Genomic DNA, 20,790 nt, shown 5'->3' with positions numbered 1-20,790 from the left:
CGAAAACACCAATAAATAGCAACACACCACATGAGTATTTAAAAGCCCCTAGTGGGAGGCTCTACAACTTGCTGTTTGAAGGCAGTGCAATTAAATATAATATAATATTGCAATAATAAATAGCGAGAGGTTGGGTGAGCTGCTCCCAGCCAGCCTGTGGTGCTGCTGCTTCTCTGACAGCCATTTCTGCAGAGTCTAAGCTTTTGTTGAAGGGACAAAGAAGTTTCTATTTGTTCTCCTTGGAAATTCAAGCCTTTTTATTCAGGGACAGATTGCCCAGATGATGCTCTGGAAAAGCACAATGGCCCTTGACCTGACAGACACCGGGATATCCCATTTATTTTGGGATATCTCCAGTAGCAGAGAGGACCACGGTGGCTGCTGTGGCTGGAGCTGATCCTGCACCTTGGGTCAGAGGATGGGGAACCACCTTCCTATCGGTGTCACCGGGCTGGTGCCCTCCAGCACCCCAAGTTCAGGTGATCCTGAGCACCCTGGAGCTGGTCAGGACTTGTCCCAGTGCCTCAGGGTTTAAGCAGCTGCCTGAGTGCTAGAGATGGATTAGGACCCACTCTGCAAAATACAGCCCCAAATAAAACCTGCATCTGGTACAGATGTGCTTGAGGCATCATTCAGACATGGCAAAGCCAACAACAGATTTATCTGCAAAGATCCCAACAACATGTGTAACCGAAGAGTTCTTCACCCCAGAATTAATTCCTGGTTTCTTGAAATACAAAAGTGCTTGCTATTACTTACCCTTTCTAAAGATTTGAGTAGGTTTTGTCTCTCTTTTAGTTTTTGGATACTGATGACTATTTTGTGTCTTGCGCCTTTGGTAACGTTCTGCAAGAAAAAAAACCAGCACAAACCTGGCGTTAACATCTCCACAGGACAGCGGGTCAGCCCAAATCCTCCCTAAACGAACACTGCTGATATAAATTAATCAAATATCTGAGTGCAGGGATTAGAAGGGGGTAAGAAAAGCCACTTAGAGACTTGCCAAAGATAATCTGTCCCTCCCTGACACATCTCAAACAGTGAAAGCAAATGTGCTGAGCAGCCCTCTTCACCCTGCAGATAATGCAGAGAGAAATGTGGAAGCAGGGACTTTTTCAAAGGCCAACAAGGCACTCGGCCACCAACCCCCCCCAACTTTAAAGCAGTTGGGACCTGCAGCATCTGAAACTCCCAAACTTAATCCCAGCTGGAGAAAAACCCAAGCGCAGCTCCCAGTGATGGGACTTTGATGCTGGGACTCCAGTAAGAAATCCGGGACACGGCCTTTTTCAGGTACAATGTGGTTTTTTTCACTTCCCAAGACCCAATTTTCCTTTCTCTGTTTGCTTCCCAACCACCTGCAGGCAAAACACCTTCCACCTAAAGACCTAGAAAGAGGTGTCGGAGGTGTCTCATCTACCAAAAGTTGGGACTGCGGCTGATCCCTTTATGACCGATGCGGGACATACTTGTGCCTCGAGCTGGCATTCGGTGAGGGCCATCATCTCCTCGTACGTCATCTGAGAGAAGAGGGCAGCATACTTGTGCAGCCGGAGACTCTTCAGCCAAGCTGGGACATCTGCAGCACAAAGGTAAGGAGATGAAAGCTCCTGTTTAGTTCATCACACCACTTAACCACGCACAAGAACATCCACGGCAACACGAGGAGTTGATTAGGTGCCATCCACCACCCCACCGTTGCTTCAGACACCTTGCTGAACTTCACAGACCCTTCGGAGGACACAGTGCTATGGATATGGGTGGTAGGAGGATACAGCCCTTGGATGAGGACACATCCTCAGAGGTTGGGTGCAGCTGAGACACCATGAATTAGCCCAGGAAGCCTCTCTGATCCAAAATCTATGGCTCAAACCAGCATTACACCAAAGATAAAACCATTCCAGCTTGTCCCAGTGCTTGCCGCAGCCAGGACAAAGGGTCCCACCAAGCTTGGTGGATACAGACCTAGCGAGGGGGACTTAACAAAACAACACGAAGGCTTGGCCAAAAACCAGGTTGGCCACCTTGAGACAAACATCCACGTGCAGACAGTGCACAGGGGAGTTGGCGTCACTCCACAGCTCCTCGCTGCCCTTTTCTGAAGCTAATGGTGGGGTTGAGCTTGGAAGGACCAAATGGCCACTCTGCAGACAGCAGACACTGATTTATGGCACGAAGGAAAATGGTAAGTGCTGAAAATTTAAGTGGCCGCTTAAAGAGAAATAAACAGTTGTTTGGGTACTTTTTGAGCATGGAAAAATGATGTGCCATCAACAATGGTCCCACAGCCCTCAAAATGCACCAGCTGAAATGACTTCTTCCTCCCCAGTCATTATGTGCAGCGTAGTACCTCTTGTGTTCAGTTGGATGGGTACCCCAAAATACTTCCATCCTCCGGACGTGAATGCAGTTTCACAGGGAGGGAGCTGGGAGGGGGATCCTTCCTCTGCAACATGCAAAACACCACCCAATCCCATGATGGGGTGTCCCCACATGGAGAAGGTAATGGGATATGAGCCTCCCCAGCTCCAGCCTGCTCAGAGTTTTGCAGGTTTGGGGGCCCATGGTGACACCCCACAAGGGAGGTTGGGGTCCCTGTGGATATCTGTGCCGCAGCACACCACCGTACACATGATGATGCTTTTGTTTTGCATCCAAAAGGCTTCACACACTGTGCCAAATCAGGACCTGGTTTATTTAGCACCTACAAGTCAACAATAGCTCTGCCTCAGCCTACCCAGCTCATGTGCTCTGCTCCCAGCAGCACCATTGTCCATTAGTCCTTGTCCCCTTCCCCACCAGCGAGACACCCCAGAGACCTGTTTCAACCTGTGCTGGGTGTACTAACAGTGAAAAACCAGCATTTCAGCCCCAAACCCCACACCTGGAATGGAGAGAGCCGGTGAAGGCACAGGAAATGTCTCTTTTGGGGCTAAATACAAATTAACTACAACACTTCCCCTCTCTTTGATCCTTCCCAAGTCCAGATAAAGGGGTACGTGTCGAGCGGGTGGTGGACCACGGGTCCCACAGCAGGAGAGCCTGAGGGGAAGGATGGGTGGCTGGCAGCAAGGTCACCCCAATGGGGTTCCAATGTCCAACTTGCCCAGCAAGGGGGTGGGAGGAATATGGGCTTCCATCATTTTTGGGAGGGACTTTTACCCACAGTGTGTTTCTGCTGCTGGGCTAGGGCTGCTGTGGGCGCTGGTGCTCTGCTCACCATCCCCAAGGCCACCACGGGGACAACCTTCATGGCCACGTCCAATAAACTTCACTAACGGAGCCAACCTCAAAGGTTTTCTAACCTGCTCTGACCGCAAAGTGTGAGGCCGGACTTGCTTTGGAAAGGGATGGGATGACGTGAGGAGGATGGTCCCGCTGCTGGGACATCCCATGGAGAAGGTCGTCTCTGCCCATGAAGCCCCACACTGCTGAGTACCAGATGCTAGTCAAGGATCGCCAGTCACCTCTTCCCAAATCTCAGCACTGGAGGGGACAGGGCAAGATGGACCATTGGTTTGGTCCCCTAAGGCAATTCTTACATGAGCCAGAAGTCTCCTGCTGCCTGGGCTGACCCCAAATCCCATCACATCCGAGCAGAGGTGCGGCAAATAGCCCCAAAACGCTGCTTTTTGCTCATACTCTCTGCCCTCTGACACAGGTCAGGATTCGTGTTGCAGGGAAGCTGCTCAAGTGCTGCACAAAAAGCGATCAACCCCACACCAAACATACAGACAAAGCAGTTACCGAGCACGGACGGGCTGAACTTTACCGTTTTCCCAAAGTCCCAAAACACAACAGCCTAAACAGTCCTAAAACCAAAGGTCTCTTAAATCAATCTGCTTAAAAAAAACATAAAAGCTATTAGCAGAAAACCCATTAAAAGCTATTAGCAAAAAGCCATCTGTCCCCAGTGCAGGTGGGGAGTGCGGGGACTGGCGGACTCAAATCTCAATTTCATTTTAACACAAAAGCACATCATTTTAGCAATGACACATTAAAAGTTGACCTGATCCCGTGTCCCATGGGGACATTTGCCTTTGGTGCTTGTCCGTCCCAAAGCCCACAGGGATACTTTCAGAAGAGAGATGCAACTTCATCTAGCCAATAAACGCTTCAGAAAACCCATCTCCAATCTCTGCAGAGGGTCAGAGCGCAGGAGCATCCCTTCTTTGCCTTTGCATCAGCCCCTCTGGACCACCTCCTGATTCTGGGGAGCTACGACGGGGAAGGTGAAACCAGGAGGTGTGAAGTCATCTCAGGTGATTTCATGGTCATGAGAAAGTCAAACGTCCTAACACTCCCCATGGAGCAGTGAGTCACCCACCCACGGAGCTACCCTTTAATCACCGATTACCGGGAGCTAATTGCAAAGTCATGGCACGGCTGTCACAAACACTGCGTCTGATGTGAGCAGCAACGCAAGGACTTCCACGCTGCTCACATCCATTGTCCCCTGTAGGCATTAAATGCCGGGGATCGGCCGGTACATGTATATCTGGGTGCTGGCAGGGAAACGTAGAAAAATTTAGAAGGAAAACAATCTACCCTGCAATATATAATATATATGTACAGGACAATGTATAGACAGGACATCTCCAGAAGTGCCTGCATGGCACACCATGCTAAGCCATGGACATACTCACAACTGAACTCCCCAGCCCTACCCAAAGCCCCCTCCTGGTGTGCCCCGAGCTGTGCTCTGGGAAGGGACAGACGGATGGACACGGTCTGCAGGGAACAACGCGTCCACATCTTCCCCTGGAGATACCAGGGGCTGGGCAAAAGCTGAAAGGCACTTTCCTTCGGCATGAAGATAGATGGAAAGAGAAATAGGTGACATTAGGGGAAATTAACTGCGAAGCCACGTCGGATGGGGGTCTGTTGTGGGTCCGGTTGCCCCACCACCCTCCTGGATGTCCTGCAGGGTATTAAAGAAGGACCAAGCTGACCTGAAACATGGGTGACACGAAGCCACAACAGCCTGCAGGGACTCAGGAAGACGTGGCTGCAATTCAGAGAAGGGACTTGGCAAAGCGAGCAACTGGTCTGGATGAAATAAGATGCAACCGAATAAATATGCACAAAGTTGTGTGCGTTTCTGTAGGAACAAGAAACGGCACGAACTAAGGGCAGGGAACGGGCAGTACTTTTTTTTTTGCAGGAAAGCTATGGGGATACAAGGGGTCACACACAGCCTGCGGTGGTGTGTTATTTGAGGACGATGAGCTACACAGCCACAGGAACACTGTACAGCAAGCAAGACTCAACTCTGCTCCTAAGTCCAACACACCTTCAATAAAATAAGGACTTTCTGGAAAAAACCCAGCGGAGAGAAGCAAGAATAACCCCAAGTTTAGAAAAAAAAAAACATCTGGGAAGACACTGGATTGGTTCAGTCTGAAGAAAATACAGTGGAGGGGGGAGGGCACGACCATTGTAGACACAAGAGGCTGTAGACATCTGTTCCACACATCCCCAACAGTGGGACTCAGCAATGGAAGGAATCAGGTTTAGAACCATAGAATAGTTTGGGTTGAAGAGACCTTCCCAGCTCCCCCAGTGCCACCCCTGCCATGAGCAGGGACATCTTCACCAGCTCAGGTTGCTCAGAGCCCCGTCCAGCCTGGCCTGGGATGTCTCCAGGGATGGTTCAGCCACCACCTCTCTGCCCAACCTGGGCCAGGCTCTCACCACCCTCAGGGTCAACAGTTTCTTCTTCATGTCCAGCCTGAATCTCCCTCCTTTAGTTTAAAACCAATCACCCCTTGTCCTATCACAACAGGTCCTGCTAAAAAGTCTGTCCCCATCTTTCTTATCGGCCCCTTTTAAGTACAGAAAGGCCACAAAAAGGTCTCCCCGGAGCTTCTCTTCTCCAGCTGAACACCCCAACTCTCTCAGCCTGTCCTCCCAGCAGAGCTGTTCCAGCCTCGGATCATTTCTGTGGCCCTCTCAGGTTTAGGTATTTGCAAACCTTCTCTCAGAGGAAGAGGATGCTCGGGAGGGAAGGCCCGAGGAAGGGCGGCCATCTCCCCGAGGTGGGCTGCATGCAGCAGCAATGAGCTGTCTTAATAGCTGGAGATAATTTAATTGATCATTGTTCACGGACAGCCTAGGCCATAGCACTTTTGGGGTTTGCAAATTTAGCTCTGCAGATCCATTGCCTTGCACTGGAAAATTTCTATCCAGGCAGGTCCTGGAGCTGCAGCTGTGGATCACAGGGAGCCAAGCTCCCGATGGTCTCCATCAGCAAAAACCTGGAGAAATATTGTGTTAAACAGACCCCTCTGCACCACTTGCTCCCAAAAAGGGTCTCCCTTGTCTGACAGACTGCAGGATCCATCCCCAGGCACAGAAAGCCTTGAGGAGCTTATAGGCCGAGAAGCAAAGCCCGGCTCAGAAAACTCTCCCATTGCATCTACAGCCCATTGCCCCCAGCCCAGAACAAGGTCCAGCCTGGGAGGGGGCTGAGCTCTGAGCATCCACCTCATGGGGAACCATCAGGGGGGTTTTCATGCATTTATTTCATGCACATCAAAGTCATACAGTGCCAAATCAAAGGCACTTCTACATTACAGAGGTTTATACATTATCTAAATTTGTCTGTAATTAGAATAAAATCAGACCTTGTGACTATTTAAAAAAATATGATTGTTTCCTTATTCTGATACATCATCAGTCTTTACACAATAGGGTTACTTTGCATTAATGAAAATTGCAGTTGATTAACTCAGTATCTGATAGCTACGGGTTCATTTTCAGTCATTTTGTGTGTTCACAGGAATATACAGTCTGTGTTTGCCCAGTTTTTATCTATTTATTTTGCTACAGCCTGAAGTTTGTTCTCCATCTTTGACTGCAGCAATAGGGTTTCCTTTCTGTCTTATTTACTAACAGGATCATGTATCTTTATTGTCAAAATATCTGTGAGGTGTAGGTGTAATGGAAAAAAACCTGAAATACACAGGATAAACTCCCTGCAAACAAGCATCCTAAGCCAAAACCTGACAGGTACCAAACACTGCAATGGTAAATCACACACGGCTTGCTAAACTTACGCTAAGCTATTTTTCAGCGTAATGAAAAAGAAAAGAGTACCACACGCAGCCAAAAGCCACAGGCTGTGGAAAAAATCCAACTTTTTGGAAAGCTGGCAGTTTGCAGGATTTTGGGACAAAACCAGCCCACCAGCACCCAACTGTAAGACACCAGGACCGGCAGCAACGTAAAAGAAAATCCAACTTATTCCCCTAAACCTAAATTCCTAAGCCACGAAGAAACACCAAAAGGTTTGGTTACAAGGATTCTCACCCAAAACCACCAACCAAGCCCCGCGCTGCCGGGAAAACGGCTTTTCCCCTCCTGCCTCTGGGTGCTGGGTTGGGGACGGGGGGGAAGGCGTCTGGAATTTCACTCACCTTTCATCCCACTCCCTTCCTCCTGGAATGTGTTACGAGCAGAAGGCTGATCTTCTAAATGTTCACTCCCACCACTTCCCGAAGAGGCTACACTGCTTTGTGGAGACAGGGGGGCATGATCGGAAGGGATGCACTGGGGTCCTCTAGCTCGTAAGTCCTCATGAGACATCCATCCATGTCCTAGAGGTTGGTTTGGCACATTCATGGGTGGGGTAAGGGACACAGAGCGTTTCAAAGGGCTGTGGTGTGTCTGGCCTGAGAGAACTGGAAAAAAAACAAAAAAATAAAAATCAAATCAAAGAGGTTATTCCCCACACCCTCGCGGCCCGGGATGCAGCTGAGTCCCCCGAAAAATGAAACAAAAATTGAATGAAATTGTAAAATGCGTGGTGGTTGGTCAAGGTGCTTTGCTGGTGGCTTCGTGGTGGCCACAGCTACCTGAACCCTTCCCTGAGCTCTCCGCTTTGCCTCCCGGGAAGCAAAGGGGATGGGAGCACCTGTAAGGAGATGGGGTTGCATGAGCTACGTCAGGGTGCGTAAGGAAAGGTGTAGCATGGATTGGATCTCTAGCGAAAAAAAAAGAGCAGCTCTGGAGGTTTTCCCCATGTGGAGTCACATCCTGCCAGCAAACCCGAGCCTGGGACTGTATTGGGTGCTTGGCTGCTGCCTCTCGCCATCCCTGGAGCAGGGAAGGAACCGCTGCTATTGCAGCTGTAATGGGAATTTTGAAGTGACGACATGAAACTCGCCCCATGAAAATAACACAGACCTGTTATCTTTCTGGGAAAGGTATAAAAATCCCCAGGGTGGGAATGTCCTCACACAGACCCAGGGGAAGTTTCTCTGTCTCTCCCTCTGGGTTTAGGATTTGACTTATGCCCTCAAGCAGGAGCATTTACACATCTGCCTAATGTCATCGCAGAGGTATTTATCATCCATAGAAACGTCTAAGCCTTGTTGAGTCCCACCAAGAGCATAGAATCATAGAAACATTTTGGTTGGAAAAGACCCTCAAGATCATCGAGTCCAACCACTAACCCAACCCTGGCACCAACCCATGTTCCTGAGAACTCATCTCTGTTCAACCCCTCCAGGGACGGTGACTCCAGCACTGCCCTGGGCAGCCTGTTCCAATGCCCCACAGCCCTTTGGGGAAGAAATTGTTCCCAAGATCCAATCTGAACTTCCCCTGGTGCAACTTGAGGCTGTTTCCTCTTGTCCTGTCGTTTGTTCCTTGGGAGAAGAGACCAACCCCCTCCATGTTCCAATCTCCTTTCAGGCAGTTGTAGAGAGCAAGAAGGTCTCCCCTCAGCCTAAGATCTTAGCTGAGCTTAACTGAGTTGAGCTGCCACCAGCAAGAGCATCCCAGCTCAGTCACCCATCGCGTGCCCTTCCAAGCGCCTGCCTTTAAACCCTCCACAAAAACAAACACCCAAAGCAATGGGGAAAATACACTCATGACAAAGAGGTGAGGCTGAATCCCCCCCTCAAATTATATTTGGAAAGCTCTGCATTTGTTTTTTTTCCATGTGTTTGCATTTTCTGGCTGAAATTTTGATACAACCAAGTTCGATTGGTTTTTAACAAATAACTTTAACACCAGTAGGAAAAGTGCGATCCTGCGACTTGGGAGTTACTTCTCGAGAAGGGTCTGACAATGGGTAAGTATTTCCCTGCCTTTAAGTATGTGAATTTGTCTTATGCAGGCTAAAGTACTAAAAAAAACCCCAAATCATAGATTTTCTGACACTTTTTGGTAGAAGTGTCACAACAGATTTTTAAACACAATTTCTCCTGAATGGTCTCCATTTTTCACTGCTCTTCTTCCATACTGTCTCACTCATTTTTATTTAGCTTCTCAAAGATTTATATATCTTTTCCTTGGGTCTGTTAGGTAGTGGGGTAATACATGGTATTTATAGGAAAAGATAGAGATGGACGAGCTATCTTTCTTTCCTGTAATGAAAAATACATGAAAAGATGGGCCTGTTGGCTTAAAAAAATTCAAATTCCGTAATTCACAAAGTCATTAAGCTGCTGGCTAAACCATAAATGCAGTTAATGTATTTTAATGCACGGATTTAGGATATAAAACACTGGTTAAATGTTTTCTTGCAGTTACTCTCAATGAAATGAGCTGAATTCCATGGGGGTTGTTTCCTGATAACAGATCACAATAAAAAAACCTCTGGCTCACAAAACATCTGCACCGCTCTGTTAACAACGGTTCCTTTCTGGGGGCGAGAGCAACTTCTGCAGAATGACACTAATTTCCCAAAATGAGCGGCTGTAAGGTTCATTGATGGGTAGATGAAATGAAAAGCAGATTTTCTGCTCCAGGGAAATTTGAGGGCAAAGGGGTTAAAATGACCTTTCAGCCCGTAAGAAACAAAAGGAAAAAGCTTGACAATTTTTCTTTCAAAATCATATTGTGTCCAGTTGTGGCCCCTCAGTTCCAGAAGGACAGGGAACTGCTGGAGAGAGTCCAGCGCAGCCACCAAGATGCTGAAGGGAGTGGAGCATCTCCCGTGTGAGGAAAGGCTGAGGGAGCTGGGGCTCTGGAGCTGGAGGAGACTGAGGGGGGACTCATTCATGGGGATCAATATAGAAAGGGGGAGTGTCAGGAGGATGGAGCCAGGCTGTTCTTGGTGACAACCAGTGACAGGACAAGGGGCAACGAATACAAACTGGAACAGAAGAGGTTCCACTTAAATATGAGAAGAAACTTGTTCCTGGTGAGGGTGTCAGAGCCTGGCCCAGGCTGCCCAGGGAGGTTGTGGAGTCTCCTTCTGTGCAGCCATTCAAACCCGCCTGGACACCTTCCTGTGGAACCTCAGCTGGGTGTTCCTGCTCCATGGGGGGATTGCACTGGATTAGCTTCCCAGGTCCCTTCCAACCCCTGACATTCTGGGATTCTGTGATATTTCATAAATCTGTACAAAACCTGGAGGAAATCCATCATTCTCATTGCTTTTCCTCCTAAAACACCAAAGCTCCCTAACCCCCTTCTTTTTTTGCATTGGTAGAAGTTCATCAAGACCACTTACAGCTCCTCCACATGTTATTTCCTAATATAAATGAGTCTTAATGGAAAAGCCCCAGCCAGGTGTACTGTGCTGTAAAAGTTAAGCCAGGTTTAATTCCCAACTAAAGCCTGGAGGAAAACCCACCATCAAAGCCACCGCTGCTGACCAGAAGTAGAATGAAAATGAGCAAGTCGTGCGGCTATAAAAGGAGGGGAGAGAAAAACACCACAGCTCGTTTGTATTTATTAAGCACCTGTAAAAAAAAAGCAGCCAGTACCACACACAGCTGATGGATGAGGCCAAAAACCTGCAGATTTCTGCAATGTCTAAACTGTTGCTATTTCTGAAAGTGTTTTCTTTTACCAGCACACCACGCTAACACCACACTGTGCAAGGGGAAGGCTTATGGTGAGGAATTTGTTCCCTTCCCATTAAATAGCTATAAAACCAGAAGTTTCCTCGTAGAAAAGGATGTCACTGAGGACCTGGGATTGTCTTCAGAGCAGTGTTGTGTTTCCTACAGTTGTGGTGCATCCTGATGGGGAAATACATGGATTTAGGAAGGTCTTGACCAGGCTGGTATAGGACAGACATGGACCTGCTGGAGAGGGACCAGAGGAGCCACAGAAATGATCCGAGGCTGGAACAGCTCTGCTGGGAGGACAGGGTGAGAGAGTTGGGGGGTTCAGCTGGAGAAGAGAAGCTCTGGGGAGACCTTAGTGCATCCTTTCTGCACTTAAAAGGAGCTGATAAGGAAGATGGGGACAGACTTTTCAGTGGGGTCTGTTGTGATAGGACAAGGGGTGATGGGTTTAAACTAAAGGAGGGAGATTCAGGCCGGACATGAGGAAGAAATTGTTGCTCCTTATGGTGGTGAGAGCCTGGCCCAGGTTGGCCAGAGAGGTGGTGGCTGAACCATCCCTGGAGACATCCCAGGCCAGGCTGGACGGGGCTCTGAGCAACCTGAGCTGGTGAAGATGTCCCTGCTCATGGCAGGGGTGGCACTGGGGGAGCTGGGAAGGTCCTTTCCAACCCAAGATATGTAGCATTAAAAAACCATATTTATATGGTGGGAAATATGGGTAAAAAATCTGATAAATCAGTTGAAATGCATCACCAGGGCTGAGCATCGCAGCAGCACCACTCAGAGCCCCTTCTGTGCCTGCGGCCCGCGGCTGTGGCTGCATGCCCTGGGGGATAAAAGCCACCTTGAATTTGTTATAGAAAAACCTCTGGTTTAGGAAATATTTATGGTTTTTGGATGAATGAGAGATACGGGGGAACAGGCAAGGAGGACAGGAGCTAATTGCCCCCTTTAGGAGGCAAAGGACTGATCTGTTAGTCCTCCCTCCTGCAGGGTGTCCACAGCAGCTGGTACCCTGCAGCCTCTAAGTCATCCTCTCCCCACCAAAATCTTGCAAACAAGAGGATGTATTTGGCTTAAATCCAGACCAGACTCCTTCCTGAGCAGCAACACCCTTACAAACTGCTGCTCTTTCATCTTAATTTTAGGTCCCCTAATTAGAAACCGGTGTCGGCTGGACGAGAAATAATCAACTCCACAGGATGGCCAGGAACAATTAGAAATCATCCAGCACAACACGTAGAAATTTGTTCCACTTATTTCCCTGAGATAACGCCACACTGGGGTCCAACAGGCCATGTTTTACTAAACCACAAGCATTTTCACTGAACTGCAAGTCAATTCACACAACTTCACAGCATGCAGCGGGCGCAATTCCTCTGCAGAGGATGCTACAGGCAGAGAAAGTCACCAGCTCTTCAAAACCACCCCTGCTACTCTGGGTACCAGGCATAGATTATTTAAGAGTTGTTAGCACTGGCCTAACTTCATGCTCTGCTTAAGCCTTTCTGGCTGTAACAAACACTCAGGCTTATAAATGCTGCAGACCTTAGGACGGCACCTGCCTGCTGTGCACACACCTCTTCCTCTTTTAAGTGGTAACCCTTAGAAAGGGGATTAACAAATATGCATATTTATTAATGCTGCATCTTGTGTTCATGCCCTCGGTATCTTCAAAGAGGACGTCGCTAATGATTTTCAGTGTCAGTTGAGCGTAGCTCCTTCCCCGTTTTTCACAATCCTGCGTGATTTTGGATGATCCGAGGTGAATCTGGGGCTGCTGACGGCCGAGCTGAGCAAGTCACTTATTCAAGCTATTTCTAAAACAAATGGTCCACGTGTGCTTAACTTCAGCAGAAGAAATACAAACGTGAGTTTAAAACCTTACACTCAAGCTTTTTTTTTTTTTAATTACAAAAACATTAAGCTTTAATTTAAAAAGGAAATCTAATATATTATTTGAGGGTAAGATAAGCTTCCAGGAGGCAGCCAGAGGCACGCCTGCCTTTCTGAGCACTGTGGCGGGGTGAGCTGGACGAACAAAGGGAGGAAACCACCACTCCGAAGTCCAAGCCACGCTGGCATATGGATCCCCTACGACTTGTGTGTCCCATTTCTGGTTTACAAGCGTTTTCCTGCCCGCCGTGGGCTCACTTAGATGGTGCAAGAGCCATTTGCTCCCCAGGGACCCACCATCACTCTGCAAAGGCAATGCCCAGTTCGGCTCCTTCCACCCAGGTACCCGATGGGATGGGGACTGGAGCAGACCATGGTCCTTCCCAAGATACATGGGTTTGTATCGCCTCTTTGTTCCACTGCCACGGCTCTATACAGCCACAGAGGTTGTGCTCAGCCCACACCAGAACATGTTTCCTTGCAAGAAAACTCCTTGTGGCCTCAGGATCTGGGTCAACTGGAAGCTTGCAGTTGCTGTTAAACAGAACGCCTTTGAGACGAGCTTGGGATGTTTTGCGTCCTAGGGATAAATGTGATAAATAACCTGGAGCCAGCGTTGCTGAGATGTATCATAGAATCATGGAATGGTTTGGGTTGGAAGAGACCTTCCAGTGCCACCCCTGCCATGAGCAGGGACATCTTCACCAGCTCAGGTTGCTCAGAGCCCCGTCCAGCCTGGCCTGGGATGTCTCCAGGGATGGTTCAGCCACCACCTCTCCGGCCAACCTGGGCCAGGCTCTCACCACCCTCACTGTCTGAAAATTTCTTCCTCATGTCCAGCCTGAATCTCCCTCCTTTAGTTTAAACCCATCACCCTTTGTCCTGTCGCAACAGGCCCTGCTCAAAAGGGCTTCTGTATGAGGTGCTGCTGAAGTGCTCTCAGGCTTCAAACCAAGCTCGGCTTAACATTCCCAGACGTAAAAAAATAAGAGGAGTGAGAAGGAGTGATGGTGACGATGCAGCCGTCCCGGTGCGCGGGCTCCTCGTCGCAGGAGGCGGCTGCAGACCGCGCTGCGGCAGGGATGGAGCAGCAAGGAGCATCCCTGCGGGGCCACCACCTCCCCGGGCAAAACCAGCTTCACCACGGATCAAACACTGGCTGGGCTGGCAGGCACAAGAACATACTTATAGGAATTCTGAGGCTGCAAGTGATTTCCCAGTGAAGCCCTGGGTTTAGTGTATTTTTTTTTCTCTCTTCCTTTTTGAAGTGGTGTTGCCTATTCTGGTAGGCAACGGCTGATTTCAAGAGGGGCTTTGTTCACTGAAGACCATGTGGAACAGCATCACACGTTTGTATTGTGGTTTCTCTGGGTTTTCGGCCAATTTTTTCAGCCTGAGAAGGGAAAAACCACCCATTCCTGTCACTAGAGCTGAGGAACTGGTCTCTGCAAACAGGCATTCTCCCAAGTGGTGTGCAATGTCTGACAAGGTTTCCCTCTGCCTCAATGCACCCTTCACTAAACCCGGCTTAAAGTGCTGCAAAAGTCCTTGACAAGACACACATGGGGCTGATATGAGCATCTCCACCAAGAGCCAAACCCATTGCTGGCTACAGAGGCACCTTCAGACCATCTCCGGTCCCCACCGGGTCCCTGACACCCAAAGGACCTTGACAACAATCTCACAACCCCATCACCAACACACCATCCATACAGCAGACTACAATTCAGAATCATTCCTCCCCACGGCTGGAGAAAGGAAAAAGCGCTGCATACTGAACTCTTTGAGAGATTTTGTTTGGTTTTAGTCTAAAAACGGCACTTGTTGGCTGCAAAGTTGGTTAAGGTGCATCCTCAGGCGGTGTCCGATCATGTACAATTCCTTTTCTGGTCTGTAGGTACCTGGAGCAGCAGCTTGACCCTGATTTGCTATAGGAAGTGGGGATGTTTTTAATCCACCGAGGCCACACGGTCCCTTGTGCAGCCCTGAGGCACCTCCATGGAGGGGAAATCCCACGCAGCTCCTGCAAAACCCCCTTTTTGCAAAGCAACCGCCAAGTTCAACCGGGTCCTCTCCTCCACCTCCCCCTTGCTACCCCAGTCACGAAGCATTGTCCTCTCAGGAAGGCTTCCCCGCGCTGGCAAACCAATTCTCACGGTTTTTCCAGCCTTTCTGTGCCCAGGACCCTTGGAAACGTTGCCCGGTTGGCACTCGTCCTCCTTCCTGGGCACCCCATTCACCCGCTCCCCACACCGCCACAGGCAGCTCCAGCCTGGCCAAAGCAGAACCCGATGGGACATTTTTCAGCACAACGTCCCCTAACCCTTGGAGCGTTTATTTTGTGCCTTTTATTTTCTCTCTTTCCCCTTTTTGTGACTTTTAACTGTGTTTGTACAGTACCGGATAAACTATGTCTTTGCCTCTGAAACGGGTTGATATAACCCATGGGGGGTGAAACCAAAGCTCCTAAATGCAAATACCCACCGACTAGCTGTGTGCATTATAAAATACATATACATATATATATATAAGCAGAGTTCTGCCTCAAGCAGAGAAATTAGGAAGAAGCACAGACTGAAGAAAAGCCTGTCAAGCGAACTTTTTCTTATTAAAAAAATGACGTTTTCAATCACGGTTTCCTGTTCAAGAAACAGGACAGAGAACAATAACCCATTTGTTGCTGCTCTCTCCAAGCAGGGCACACGAGGCCCTGTCCAGGCTCAGCCAGGGACGGGGACGTCTCTGCTGACCCCAGAGGGTTTCGCCAGCCCCTGCCTGGCACGAGCACACGTGGAGCCACTCGTTGGCTCTGGTAGGAATTGTTGTTATTATATGTTATTATTATTCAGTCATTTGTGCGGCAGTAGGAGCCGGGTTCCATCTAAAGAGGTGTAGAGGCAGCTTCTGGTGGTGGCTCAGGTTGCTCAGAGCCCCATCCAGCCTGGCCTGGGATGTCTCCAGGGATGGTTCAGCCACCACCTCTCTGGCCAAACCGGGCCAGGCTCTCACCACCCTCAGTGTAAAAAACTCCTTCCTCATGTCCAGCTTGAATCTCCCTCCTTTAGTTTAAAACCATTAAATCCATTACCCCTTGTCCTAAAAGGTGCTGCCCTAAACCACGTTGCTCTCTGGGTAAACGCAACGCCCTGATCTCCAAGCCAATCAATGTGTTTTTTCTCCTACATTTATACACAAACCACAGAGAAAACAGCGTTGGCCCCTGGGGAATCCCAGCCTGTTAATAACAATGCTGCTGTGCTGTACTAAGCCTCCGTAATTATCCCAGAATTCACCGATTTTTTTTGGTCTCCTGGGGGAAATTCCTCCCCTGCTCGCGGATCAAGGCTGATAAACGGTGCTAGGATGCAGAAACTCTCCTTCCTACCGTCCTTTTCCACCCAGAGATGTCCAAGAGGATCTGGTCCACTCAGGCTGCCTCCACCAGCTGCTACTCAGACCCCTGGTCTGAGGAGCATCTGTGTGCTGAGAGCACTGGCAGCATCGCTTTCTACCACACGTCACACTTGAGATGGAGAAACCCCCCCTATCAGCTACCATCACTTCTGGAGGCCAAGCTGGAAGATGTACAACCTCTGTGTAGCAATATGCAACCTGTGGGAAACCGGGAGTAAGCAAAGAAGGCGCTCAAGCCAGTTGAGTAGAACAGCTGAGTGCGAAACCTCTATAATCGCCCCAAGAAAGTGGGATCCAATAATCCAATGGAGTCGGTACAAATCTGTACAAGGAGATGGCATGCCTTCAGGAGTGAAAATATAGAGGAGGACAACGTGTGTCTTATCTGATATGCAACCCACAACGTCGTCATCAGGGAAACTTCACCCAGAAAGAAACACGACTTCGGTACAGCACTGCAGCTTTTTCCATCTGCACTGACTTATCTGGGATTTACTCCCTCCTTGTCTCTTTTTATTCACTTTCAGTCATTGAAAAAAAACACATTTAGTCCTCCTCTCCTGTAGGCACCATGACCTGGATTTTGCAAGACAAATTCCTCTGGCCTCCAGCCCATCACAGCACCCTCCCTCCACGCTACCAATGTCTTATTCCTGCTCCTCTATCGCCGCCTTCTTTCTTCTTCTTCTTCTTCTTCTTCTTCTTCTTCTTCTTCTTCTTCTTCTTCTTCTTCTTCTTCTTCTTCTTCTTCTCCTTCTTCTTCTTCTTCTTCTTCCAAGAGCCTAAAATCTTAACAGCTCCAGGAGAGCAGAAAAGGCTGTTTTACCGGTTGCAGACAGGAATGGGACAGCACAGCTGCTATCACACAACGCGTGTTAATTCTTTACTATTATTGCCCCAAATTAGCTCAGCTTCCTACAAATCAAGGGCTTATGCATCCTTAAAAATCCGCTCTCATCATCCTCCAAAACCATTCCTGATTGCTCAGATATTGCCTCGCGTTTGAGTTATGACACAGATCTCTGCGCCGGCTAACAAGGGACTACATGGCTCAGCAAACAGCGGGGGGACTATGGTTACAAGAAAACATCAAATTCAGAGCAGCCAGCCTCAAATCAAATTGCATAACGAATGGGAACAGCAAACTTGAGGGCAAAATAAAAATTAAAAAAAAATAATAAAATTCAGCTTCAAGGCTGCCAAAACAGAGCCATTGATTACAGCGCATTTGATCCATTTGCATGCAGAGAGCTTTGCTGTGGAGCTGAGATGGAAACAGAGTCTTAATATAGCTGCAGAGAAAATATCCTTCTTGCACTCTCCTAACTGCACTTTGATAGGAAGCAGCCACAGAGCAGATGGTGCCTATATATAATCACCAGACCTATTATCCCAGCCTCTTTTAGTAATTTGAAGGATGTGATAACCACAAGGAGAGTGGCAAATATTCCCCCTCCCTCCCTTCCCCCACTAAGAAAAATATATAAAAAAATAAAAGAGGAGGAAACTATAATTATGGTAACGATTAAAAAATTTCCAAATGGAGTAAATAACTGTTTTGTGCACTGCTCCTTCAAACCAGAAGTCAAAAGTTAATTAAATAGGAGTATGTTACTGAGTCAGGGGAACACAGCAAGTCCCTGTGCAACGCCACAGTCGGGAGGGAGACCGGAGTCACTCTGGATGAATCCAAACCCAGCACCCCCTTCCCTCCCCGCTGCCCTCCTGCCATTCCCTGCAGCTGCTGTTTGATGGCGGGGGGAAGGAGAAGCTCATCTGTCTCCATTTCTTTACTTGCCAAAGCCCAGAGCTGCACGGTTCCAAAGGATGAGCCCATGGGAAGGCAATTACCTCCAGGGCTTTCTCACCACATGAAGATGCGCAGGAAAACATCACGAATCTGGTTTTATTTTCAGTTAACAGTTGAGGTTCTGAGCAGCATCCCTGGGTATGTGGCTCCCAAATGGAGCCCTCGGCCTCACAATGACGTTGGTTCCGGTGGTGACACAAAATGCAGAGGGGACCCAAGGGTGCTCATGGGGCGATGGGAAAAGCAAAGCTTCCCTCAGGGGAGCAACAAGCTCTTATGCAATGAGTAAACAGAGCTTCCTGTTCTCTGTGCCAGCATCCGCCAGGCAGCAGGATGGCTGGTAAAATATACCTGGGTCTAGGAGGGTCCATCCATCAGCAAAACCTCCTGGTCAACTGACACATGAGACTGTCGAGGGGTCTGGAGAATTACTGGGGATGTCTGACTCTGCTCCACAGCCTGGAGAGCGTCAATCAGCTGCACTGTTGGCTTCAGCACCACTTCCAGGTCAGAAGTGTGATTCATTGGCGACAGGAGTCCCAAGAACCACAGGATAATGCAGAAAACCATAGAATCACAGAATAGTTTGGGTTGGAAGGGACATTCCAAGCCCATCCAGTGCCACCCCTGCTGTGAGCAGGGACATCTTCACCAGCCCAGGTTGCTCAGAGCCCCATCCAGCCTGGCCTGGGATGTCTCCAGGGATGGTTCATCCACCACCTCTCTGGCCAACCTGGGCCAGGCTCTCACCACCCTCAGGGCCAACTATTTCTTCCTCATGTCTGACCTGAATTTCCCCTTCTTTGGTTCAAAACCATTATCCCTTGTCCTGTTGTAACACATCCTTCTAAAAAGTCTGTTCCCATCCTTCTTATAGGCTCCTTTTAAGTACTGCTGCTTCTTAATGCCCCTCCCCGGGACACCTGGGCTGCTGTAAGGAAAGCGGAGGCAGAATCGGAGCCGCAAGTTTCAAGCCCTCCCCCCACCCAGACCTGCAGGTCGAGGATGGTGTCCTACCCCCAGCACCAACGGACAAGCAACGTGCTAATGGCTGTGCAAAACCAGGGCACACTTACGGCTGGTGATTGCACCAGCACTTCATATGCCGAGAGGGTGGGAGAGTCCCCAGGTGCTGCCGGAATAGAGGTTCCCGCATTAGGTGGCCTCATTCCAGCCAGGAATCCATGGAGTCATCGCTTTGTGTGTAGGGTATGTGAATTTGGGAGCGGTGCCCAGTATGGAGATGTGTGGGTATGTGCAAGGATCAAACCTTGTGTGTATTAATACCAGGTCTGGAGGAAGCAATGGAGCGGTCCCAGGGGATGCATGTGTGACATGTGCTCTTCAGGGAGTGGTGGCCACTGTTCCTCTTCCTCTTCACCAGCCACCCAGATCAACCATCAGTCTCCTCAGCGCCTTCCCAACAACGGGGCTGTTTGCAATGGCAGGTTATTCAAGTGCCTGAAAGCATTGTTTGGTGTTGAGCTGCTATAGGCTATAGGCTGTATATGTGTCCCCTGGTGTCACTTTTTCCTGTGTGAGATCAGAGCAGGTACGGCACGCAGGGTTTCATCTCTGTCTCTGTGCTGGCTGATGCCCGGGCTAACACCAGCTCTGCTTTGCCAGCTGCAGTCCCCCAAAGGCATCTGCTGTGGGCAACAAACTTCTCCTGCCCCAAAGGCTGTGCATGGCCTGGGAGAGATGCTACCTGCAAACAGCAAGTCCTGGCTAACAGGAGAGACCTCATCTGACACGCTGGCCTGGGGGCTATGTCCAAAGCCAAGTGCTTGGCAAGGGACACAGAACCACAGAATCATCTTGGCTGGAAGAGACCCTCAAGATCATCGAGTCCAACCGTTAATCCAACCCTGGCACTAACCCATGTCCCTCAGAACCTCATCTCTGCGTCTGTTCAACCCCTCCAGGAATGGTGACTCTACCACTGCCCTGGGCAGCCTGTTCCAATGCCCGACAGCCCTTTTTGGGAAGAAATTTTTCCTTATATCCAGTCTAAACCTTTCCTGGCACAACTTGAGGCCGTTTCCTCTGGTCCTATTACTTTTTACTTGAGAGAAGAGATCAACCTCCTCCATGTTCCAAGCTCCTTTCAGGCAGTTCAGAGATCAGAAGGTCTCCCCTCAGCTCCTGTTCTCCAGCTGAACCCCCAGGTCCCTCAGCCGCTCCCATCACACTTGTGCTCCAGCCCCTTCCCCAGCTCCATTCCCTTCTCTCAACTCGCTCAGCACCTCAAGGGCTTCCTTGGTGTGAGGGGCCCAAAACTGCCCCCATGATTCAAGGTGCAGCTTCACCAGCACCCAGTCCGGGGGTCAATGGGTTACTTCCATGCCACCACATGAATCTCCTCATTTTTTTTCCCTTCCAGTGCAGAGTGTGATATTTGTGAAGACAACAGGCAGGCTCATTAGCTTTGATGTCAGTCTAAGACCCTCATGGAGATGCATTACAGGTGGGACCTCAGCACCAAGTTGCCTTTTGTCGGTCACCCCCCTTTTCTGGCCAAAGACACAGAGAGAAGAGAGAACATCTGGGAGCAAAGAGGTGAAGGGAATGTGCCAAAACGGGCTCAAAGGAGGAACAGAAAGCAATGGGAAGTCTCAAGGGCAGAACAAGTTCTCACCATCGCTCAAATGCAAGAGTCAATCAAGACACTTCAGTACACTGGGTTAGGAAACACTGAACACAGCAACACAGATGCTGAATGGTGACAGACCAGAAGGTCGGACCAGCCCAATTTCCTGGCCAAAATGTCATCACACATCTTCACCTCGAGCCCCTGTGAGCAAGTACACAGAAGCAAATCAACTACAACCATCCTGGCCAGCAGACCAGTTCATGGAGAAT

General features: G+C 49.2%; 1 protein-coding gene across 4 annotated transcripts in view; it reads right to left on the bottom strand.

Moving 5' to 3' along the window:
* The window catches only part of SAMD4A (sterile alpha motif domain containing 4A), a 112,546-nt gene that overhangs the window by 17,397 nt on the left and 74,359 nt on the right, over positions 1-20,790 (bottom strand). For 2 of the 4 annotated variants that reach the window (XR_011739466.1, XM_065838527.2), the window contains exons 4-6: positions 7,419-7,682; positions 1,470-1,579; positions 760-846 (exon numbers count right to left, since the gene is read on the bottom strand). Coding sequence is in view for 2 of the 4 variants with exons in the window: in XM_065838527.2 (XP_065694599.1) it covers positions 760-846; positions 1,470-1,579; positions 7,419-7,682 (461 nt within the window). In the remaining 2 variants the exon portion in view is untranslated. The remainder of the gene's footprint in view (positions 1-759; positions 847-1,469; positions 1,580-7,418; positions 7,683-20,790) is intronic. The other 2 variants (XR_011739467.1, XM_065838529.2) reach the window with 1 other exon arrangement.

This window comes from Patagioenas fasciata, chromosome 5, assembly GCF_037038585.1.
Source record: "Patagioenas fasciata isolate bPatFas1 chromosome 5, bPatFas1.hap1, whole genome shotgun sequence".
NCBI classification, from domain to species: Eukaryota; Metazoa; Chordata; class Aves; order Columbiformes; family Columbidae; genus Patagioenas; species Patagioenas fasciata.
This window is presented reverse-complemented; position numbering and strand designations above follow the sequence as displayed.